Source organism: Triticum urartu, chromosome 5 (genome assembly GCF_003073215.2).
Source record: "Triticum urartu cultivar G1812 chromosome 5, Tu2.1, whole genome shotgun sequence".
NCBI lineage: Eukaryota > Viridiplantae > Streptophyta > Magnoliopsida > Poales > Poaceae > Triticum > Triticum urartu.
The window spans coordinates 362,067,373-362,076,675 of NC_053026.1; the positions used below are offsets into that span (position 1 = coordinate 362,067,373).

The 9,303-nt window shown below is 43.8% G+C and overlaps 1 protein-coding gene across 14 annotated transcripts; it reads left to right on the top strand.

Moving 5' to 3' along the window:
* Positions 1-3,121: 3,121 nt before the first annotated feature.
* On the top strand, positions 3,122-6,347 carry LOC125509030. 14 transcript variants are annotated; one of them, XM_048673878.1, is made up of 7 exons: positions 3,122-3,194; positions 3,268-3,374; positions 3,467-3,577; positions 3,669-3,691; positions 4,137-4,260; positions 4,358-4,477; positions 4,569-5,713. In XM_048673878.1, exons 3-7 carry the CDS (start codon positions 3,566-3,568, stop codon positions 4,578-4,580), a joined length of 291 nt encoding a protein of 96 aa, XP_048529835.1. In that variant the 5' UTR covers positions 3,122-3,194; positions 3,268-3,374; positions 3,467-3,565; the 3' UTR covers positions 4,581-5,713. The 14 variants fall into 14 exon arrangements, 10 of the variants coding, with proteins under 10 accessions (XP_048529835.1, XP_048529832.1, XP_048529840.1 ...); XR_007283917.1 differs by lacking the exon at positions 3,122-3,194 and adding an exon at positions 3,943-4,014 and having other exon boundaries at positions 3,201-3,374; XR_007283919.1 differs by lacking the exons at positions 3,467-3,577; positions 3,669-3,691 and adding an exon at positions 3,943-4,014.
* Positions 6,348-9,303: the final 2,956 nt, after the last annotated feature.

Consider the following 9,303-nt stretch of genomic DNA (forward strand, 5'->3'; position numbering starts at 1 on the left):
ATCGGGTCCAATGAAAATCTTTTGTGACAATACTGGAGCAATTGCACAAGAGAATCATACACATAAGAGACGCTTCAACTCCATCCGTGATCAAGTCAAAGAGAGAGACATAGAGATTTGCAAAATACATACGGATCTGAATGTGGTAGACCCATTGACTAAGCCCCTTCCACGAGCAAAACATGATCAGCACCAAGACTCCATGCGAGTTTGAATCATTACAATGTAATCTAGATTATTAACTCTAGTGCAAGTGGGAGACTGAAGGAAATATGCCCTAGAGGCAATAATAAAGTTGTTATTATTATTTCCTTATACCATGATAAATGTTCATTATTCATGCTAGAATTGTATTAACCGGAAACTTGATACATGTGTGAATACATAGACAAAACACAGTGTCCTTAGTATGCCTCTACTAGACTAGCTCGTTAATCAAAGATGGTTAAGTTTCCTAACCATAGACATGTGTTGTTATTTGATGAATGAGATCACATCATTAGGAGAATGATGTATTGGACAAGACCCATCCATTAGCTTAGCATAATGATCGTTAAGTTTTATTGCTATTGCTTTCTTCATGACTTGTACATATTCCTTTGACTATAAGATTATGGAACTTCTGAATATCGGAGGAATACCTTGTGTGCTATCAAACGTCACAACGTAACTGGGTGATTATAAAGATGCTATACAGGTATCTCCGACGTGTTTGTTGGGTTGGCAAAGAACGATATTAGGATTTGTCACTCCGAGTATCGGAGAGGTATCTCTCGGCCCTCTCGGTAATGCACATCATGATTAGCCTTGCAGGCAATGTGACTAATGAGTTAGTTGCGGGATGATGCATTACAGAACGAGTAAAGAGACTTGCCGGTAACAAGATTGAACTAGGTATGAAGATACCGACGATCGAATATCGCGCAAGTAATATATCGATGACAAAGGGAATGACGTATGTTGTCATTACGGTTTGACCGATAAAGATCTTCGTAGAATATGTGGGAACCAATATGAGCATCCAAGTTTCGTTGTTGGTTATTGACCGGAGAGGTGTCTCGGTCATGTCTACATAGTTCTCGAACCCGTAGGGTCCGCACGCTTAACGTTTGATAATGATTTGTATTATGAGTTATGTGTTTTGGTGACCAAAGATTGTTCGAAGTCCCGGATGAGATCATGGATATGACGACGAGTCTCGAAATGGTCGAGAGGTAAAGATTGATATATTAGACGATAGTATTCGGACACTTGAAGTGTTTCAGAATGTATCGAGTACATATCGGAGTACGGGGGGGGGGGGGGGTTACCGGAGCCCACAAGGGGAAGATGCGGCAGGAGGGAGGCAAGGCAGCTCACAAGGGGTGACGCCCCCCAGCGAAGGAGTCAAAATTGGACTAGGGGAGGGGGCGGCGTCCCCCTTTCCTTCTCCTCCTCCCTCTTCTTCCTCCTTTCCCCTTCCGGTAAAAGGAAGGGGGGCGAATTGGACTAGGAGCCCAAGTGGGACTCCTCCCACTTGGGGTGCCCATAGGCCGGTATCCTCCCCTTTCCCTCCTTTATATACGGGGGCGGGAGGGGGGGCACCTCGAAGACGCATCAACTGTTCTTAGCCGTGTGCGTTGCCCCCCTCCACCGTTTACTCCTCCAGTCATATTCTCGCAGTGCTTAGGCGAAGCCCTACGCAGATCACTTCACCATCACCGTCACCACGCCGTCGTGCTGACGAAACTCTCCCTCGAGACTTTGATGGATCAAGAGTTCGAGGGACGTCATCGAGCTGAACGTGTGCAGAACTTGGAGGTGCCGTACGTTCGGTACTTGATCGGTTGAATCGAGAAGACGTTCGACTACATCAACCACGTTAAACTAACGATTCCACTTTCGGTCTATGATGGTACGTGGACACACTCTTCCCCTCTCATTTCTATGCATCTCCTAGATAGATCTTGCGTGACCGTAGGAATTTGTTTGAAATTGCATGCTACGTTCCCCTTCACCTCCGACCTCGACGCCTGCTACCCTAGCTCTGGCCGCCCAGCTTGCTACTGCAGCGCTGTGACGCCCATATAATTAAGCTACAGTAATCCCATGTTAATGGTGCGATATTATCGTTTTCACTGTTGCTAAATCCCCCTTCGATTCAACCCGGTTCAAAATCAAATTCAAATTACAGTCCAAGATTCAAAGTTTTAAAACATGCAAACTGAAATGTTCATCATGTGGCAAATTTTCATTTGTTAACATTGGTGGTTAACCAACATTTTTTTAGATTGTTTAATTCCCTAAAATAAATAAAACAGTAGCTGAAAACAATTACCAAATGCTTTTAAATAATAAACAAAAACAAACCTATTTTATTAAAGTGTCAAACTTTGTATGGCAGTAGCCTAATTACTAATACTGATTTAGGGGCTAGTGCTGTATTTTATAAAACCTAAAATAAGTAAAACTAAAAGAAACAGAAACTAGGTTAAAGTAAAAGAAAATACAAAAGGGAAATTTTAACCTATAAGGATGCTGGGTGACTCCCCATCAGGAAGCTCCCCCGATTTGCTCCTTCGTTGACCGTTCGATCTGCCAGATTTCGGTCAACCGAGTCTTCCAGACCATTAGATCTTTACTGCACATTTTACCTTGCTATTATTTTTTCTCCTCCTCCATGACTGGTGGGCTCTCTGCGCCTGTCTATTGGCGGGGTGAGACTTCCCCGCGTGCGCGTCGTGGGTTCCTGGCTCGTCTGCAGTTGATGGAAAGGATGAATCGTCGCATGCACACCCGCCGGTACCCTTTCGCATTATGACGAGTGGCCCGAGTTGGCTGATGGTCCTATTCGTCAGTGGTTTCTTTATTGGCTGGGTCAGCCCGTTGAACGTGTGAGAGCGCTTTGGGCCAGGCCGCACTTCCCGCGCCGCGCGCGACGTGCCTGACTCCTTTCGCCCAGACGCCCAGCCCCACAGCCGCCGCAGCACTCCGCCCCCATCCTCCTGTCCTCCACCATGAGCGCCTCCTCCTCCGCCTCCCCGCCGCGGCCTCTTCCTTCCTTGGCCGGCAGCCACTGCATCTCCTCACCGTGGGGAGTGACAGTAGCGGCAGGGGGGGCCCCCCCCCCCCCCCCCCGGGCCCGGATCCCGCTTCCGCCGTCCCCTTCGCGCAGTACTCCGCGCCCGCCGGCCAACTACATGTGCATCACCCTGGTAAGTCCCAGCCCATGCTCTGTTCTTATTCTCCGGCGAGATTTTCTCAACTATGTTTCTTCTCCGGCTTGAGGGAGTGGATTTCCATCACTGGATTCTTGGATAAAACGAGGAGATGCAAGATAGTCCACAACCGCATGGGCCAAACCTACAGGCTATAGCTGGATTGGCCTTGTTAAGGTGCGTATAAAAATACAACGTCGAAAAAGTAGTTGATAGTTATTAGTTGATTCTCTAATCTGATCGAAATATTCTCACGAATGTTTCTTTAGTGATAATATATTAAGATCTGGAACATTGTGGAGCAACGAGTGACAAAAGTATTAGATGAGATCTGGAACAATGCAGCTAACTCTTGGTTGACTGGACTTATGAGGCGCAAGGTGAGCTTCTTCGCCTGTAACAGGATGCATTTCTCTTTCATATTATTGAATACATTGTTAAGGATTGAATTTTCTATTTGGTACTGTCCAGATGAGTTCGTCCTATGCTAGAAGGTGAGCTGATCCCAACCTAGGCCTCATGATGCTCCTGTCCTGCATAAGTTTTTACTCTCCTCAGATTTTAGGTTGGGTGTATTAACATATATGCCACACACTAAATTTACATCTTAGTGTAAGAGTAAATAGGGATAAATCATTGCACCTTGTTAAAAAATTAGAACTACAGAGAAGAAAGGAGTAGTTGATAAGGTTGTTGTGGTGTTTCTTTGTAAATAATGACATGCTAACTTGCTTGTTTAATTTAGGTGTGTGGGATATAGGAGATACAAGGAGAGATATTTCAGTTGCAATCCAGCTTTATTTCATTGTGAAACATGGTAGGCATGCATAGCGTGCTGGTCTTTTACTCTACAGTCCTGCGCCGCTGGTCAATTTTGATAGTGAGAAATACATATATTGTACATTTTTACATTTGATAACCTGAATTCTTCAATGACAGAGAGAGCTACATGGAGGTTTCACTGAGGGAGATGGGGTTGATGGAGAAGAAGAGGAAACAGAGGCGGGTGTTCTTGCGGCGCTCGGCTGGTTCCAAGACCGTGAGGGGAAGGACTTCATGCTGCGTGCGTGCTTTGCCTTCGAACCAAATCGAACCCAATAGAAAAACACACGCACATGCATCTTTTCCTTGTCCCTGATGTTGTGTTGTGATTGTTGTAGCCTCTGGAGGTGAAAGAGCAGAGGATTCGGGAGAAGAAGCAACCAGAGGAGCCGGAGAACACGGCCCCTGTCCTGTATATCTGCCACATCCCCCATGCTTCTATGAGTACCAGATGCAAGGTATGTCTCTATCAGTAGAGGTTGGAGAAGTGCAGGTGATGCAAGGGGTCTGTTCCTAATGTCATTTTTGTTGGTTTGGATGGGTTTGCAGGTTTCTCAGTAGCTTGGGGCTATTAAGAAGATGGTCTGTTGGTCAGTATTGCCCGGAACTGCAAGATATCCTATACTGCATTATTACAAGATATCTGGCGATTTGTGTGTGTTTTCTGCAAGCCTCTAACTTGCTGTTTGGTCATATATATGTAGACAGGAAAATCTAAGCATTCAGATAGTTATAAGTACATATATTTGCAACTAAACTGTACATGATGATGAATGAATATTAACTAAGTCATTCACACAAATAAAAAAGTATACGGCAAGAGTGAATATCCAATTATCAGTTCATGAAGTCAGACAGATAAAAAAGCTGATTCTTAAACACGAACAAATAGATAGAATCTCGCACAATTGCGACACCTTCGCCTTATCGTTGTTACCTTTTCCGCTTCCCTTCTCTTTATTCCCCTTAATTCTGTTTATCCTACCCCTAGATCGAATATCATTTGGCAGGTGGATGTTAACTTCATTAGTAATGGTGCAACCAATAAATTCTTCAAACTCTTATGGTACAGTTTGTTGTTTTGCTGGGACATTCAGTTCGTTGCTTTCCATCTCTAGAGAGCACGCCTCATTCTGATTGTTTAGTTTGAATTAGCACATTGAGGACAAAACATCTCTTTTGGTTCCATCTACTGCAGAACCTACTGGACAGAACAAAGTCGAGGGAAGAAGTATGCGAGTCAAGTATCCGTGATGACCAACTGATGAAAATCACATTTGAGTGGCCCAGTCGTTTGATCTGCTCCAACACTACCGTTCCGGCTTTCAGATTGAGTAACCTGTACCCACGTCTACTGCAAACCTACTAGACAGAATAAAATCGAGGGAATAAGTATATAAACTCTTTAGTTAATCAAGATGAATAGATTTGCCTATCCGCAGACAGCTCTGAATCAGTTTTTACCCTTTCTTTTCTAGAAAGATAAGAACAATACCCAGTATGATCCTCTTCTTTTGTACCAGCTTCACTGAGGAGCCAATTAGTACAAAAATGTCTTTTGAATTTCATAGTTTTGGTCATGATGCCATCATACCGCATGCATGGTGCTTATGCAACTATAAGTCTATAACTACAGAAATGTACCTTTCTTTGCCTACAGCTAAATATGACCCGTCTTAGATGGTTTGGAAGAACTAATATATGTACTCTCCCTTTTGCCTACTTTTGGGTATGAATAGTTCAACTGATTTTTGGTGATTCAGATTATAGTATCCAGCTTTCCTGGCTCTATTTTGTGCATCTAAATTTTTTGTGTGCAAAAATGTTCCTGAAAAGACATGAGTTGTATAGTTCAGCATCCTGCTTTGTGGTAGGTTGATAATATTCCATTTTTATGATTACCCTGCTTTAGATTATTCTTGTGTGCCTTGTGCAGCCTTTCCATTCTAGGCATCATTTCTCAATTGTTTGGGGTCCAATTCTACAAATGCTTGGATGTGTTGGTTCGGCCTTCTGTTAATCTCCAGATGATAGGTGAGGCAGGCAAGTTAATTCTCTGGTTTCTCATGATACTTCTAAAATCTATTGCATAGTAGGATACGTGCCTGAAATGTGTGCACACTTACAATTTCGGTTGTTGTGGAGTTAAATTATAAATTGATTTGACACGATAGATATATATAGAAAAAGCTTTCAACCTGAAAGTGCAACTATCCCTAGGTGGTTTTGGTAATTCATAACAACATATAGCTCATTGAGCTAATGCTATTCCAAGATGATTATTTCAGGAAAGCTCAATGATTGGCATGGCATGGATGTGAAAGTGGAACCCTCAAAATGCTAAGGACAAAGGATTGGCTCAAGCTCAAAAGCTCAAGACTCTTCATTTTATATTTTAGTGATCCAAGATCACATTGAGTCTTTAGGAAAAGCCAATACTATCAAGGAGGGATGAGGTGTTGCTTAATGAGCCTCTTGCTTCATGTGCTTAGTGATATGCTCCAAAACCCTCAACTACTTTCCCATATCCACATATGACCTAAACCCTAAGCCAAACTCGGTCCTACCGATTCTTCCTATCCGGCGCCACCGAGTTTCACTTGTCATTAGCCACTGCCAAACCCTAGCAATTCGGTCCTACCGATAGGGATCTCGGTCTCACCGAGATGGGGTTGCAAACTCTCTGTTTCCCTTTCGTAACTTTTCGGTCTCACCGAAAGAGCGAATCGGTCCCACCGAGATTGCAATGTAAACTCAGTGTTTCCCCTTTGTAACTTTTCGGTCTCACCGAGTTCCACTCGGTCTCACCGAAAGAGCAAATCGGTCCCACCGAGTTTGCCTGACCAACTCTCTGGTTAGCTAATTACCAAATTCGGTCTCACCGAGTTTGTGTAATCGGTCTCACCGAGATTACGTTATGCCCAAACCCTAACCATATCGGTCCTACCGAGTTGCATGTCAGTCCCACCGAAAATCTCTAACGGTCACTAGGTTTACATTTTCGGTCCGACCGAGTTTGTTGATTCGGTCCCACCGAGATTGGAAAACTGTGTGTAACGGTTGGATTTTGTGTGGAGGCTATATATACCCCTCCACCTCCTCATCATTTGTGGAGAGAGCCATCAGAACACATACACAATTCCAACTCATATGTTCTGAGAGAGAACCACCTACTCATGTGTGGAGACCAAGACATTCCATTCCTATCATATGAATCTTGATCTCTAGCCTTCCCAAGTTGCTTTCCACTCAAATCTTCTTTCCACCAAATCCAAATCCTATGAGAGAGAGTTGAGTGTTGGGGAGACTATCATTTGAAGCACAAGAGCAAGGAGTTCATTACCTACACACCATTTGTTACTTCTTGGAGAGTGGTGTCTCCTAGATTGGCTAGGTGTCACTGGGAGCCTTTGTAGCGACCAGACCTCAAACAGTCTGATCTCTGTGCTCCGGTGTCATCCCTGGATCAGTAATGCTGACACCACACAGTACTCGGAGGATTTATAGCAGAGTAGCAATCACACACTTATTACATCGAGTGTCTCAAAAGAGAACTTATTACAATAAATATGGCTTAAGGCCATCTAATAACGATAACAGCGGAAGGCTTGGAAGATAAGTGAGTCCATCAACTCCAACGGCATCACTGAGTATAGAACCACGACCTAAAACTCCTTAATCATCGTCTGAAAAGTCTGCAACATTAACGTTGCAGCCCGAAAACGGGTCAGCAGATGGAATATGCTGGCAAGGTAACACATAGAGAGTAATGGAATGCAACAACTATACTATATGCATATTTGGCTGGTGGAAAGCTCTATGGTTACTCGTTTTTGCGTAAAGCCAATTTTTCCCTACTTCAAAGGAATAAATTTAATTACTATCATGGTGGTTGTGAAACATTGAGAATGGTTGACAGCATTCTCAATCCCAATTAAGTAACATCATTAAAACCCATCAAAATTAATTTAGAGTAACATGTTGAGATTCACATGATAATCCAAGTACTAGATACTCAAGATGTCCATAACCGGGGACACGGCTAACCATGATTAGTTTTTACACTCTGCAGAGGTTTGCGCACTTTTCCCCACAAGACTCGATCGCCTCCGTTGGTTTCTCGCACTACAGGGTGTTTGAGAAAACGGATGACCGAGACACAGTCTTTCAGAAGCGCTAGCACCTTACGACGGGTAGACCGGTACACCTACTTTCCCCTACATTCTGCTAGTCTACCACTGTAAGAGTTCGCACAACTTAGTCAAGTATGCCAGAGCCCATAATGGCTTGTGGCTGCACTCGGAAGTTTCTAGGATGAATAATCTCATGATCCCTTTGAGCCTGGGTGGCGGTCCAAAACAAAACAGGCAAGTCCTGGTAACCCCAGGTGCCTCAATCCACCCAGATGTGTGTTAGGTTGCCACCTTAGATAAACCCTTAATTATAAATCTCACATCTGTCATGAATATCACTCACCCAACCACGTTCTACTAGCATAGCATGCTAATAAGCAAAACGTAGAAGTAACTCCCAAAGTTTGATAATAAACAGGGAATAGGTACTACCTCATCTACTTTCCCATCCCACAAGTTTAATTAGATCCTAATTCATGCAATGTGTGAGGATTGATCTATGCAATAAACTGGTGTTAGAAAAAGGTATGATCAAAAGTGTTACTTGCCTTGCTGATTGATTCCGCGAAACCTAGAGATTCGAATAACAGGCGGCGCACTCGGGTATTCTATCGCAGACAAACAAACAAGCATACAATAAGTACTCATCTAATGCACAGGTAAAACTCAAATAGAAGATCTAACCAGAAAGTTCAACTTAAGAACCCTGGTTGCAAAAAGAATCAAATCGAACGAAGCAAAGAAATCAAACGGCGAAAGAAAACAACTTCGTTCTAGTAATCTGGATCTAGGGCAAATTTTACAGTAGCAAAAACTTGTTTAAGTTGATTATTCGGAAAGAGGGTTTCGAGACGAAACTCCAGGCGCTTGAATCGCCTGATTCCGATAAACGAGCGAAAAGTTATACTAAAACGAAAATCGGATCAGAAATCGCGATCAGAAAATAACCGCGGAAAATTCCGACGAAAAGAAAACGACGAACAGATTTTTTAAAAAAATGCACGGAAAACGATGACGGCGGCGAACCTCGAAAGGCGCGCGGCTCCGGCGAGGGCCGGCGGCGGCTGGAGGGGGCGGCGGTTTCGGCTGGGCTGGGCTCTCGGCGCGCTCGGGCGCTATATAAAGGCCCCGGGCCAGGGAGTCCTGGCCGA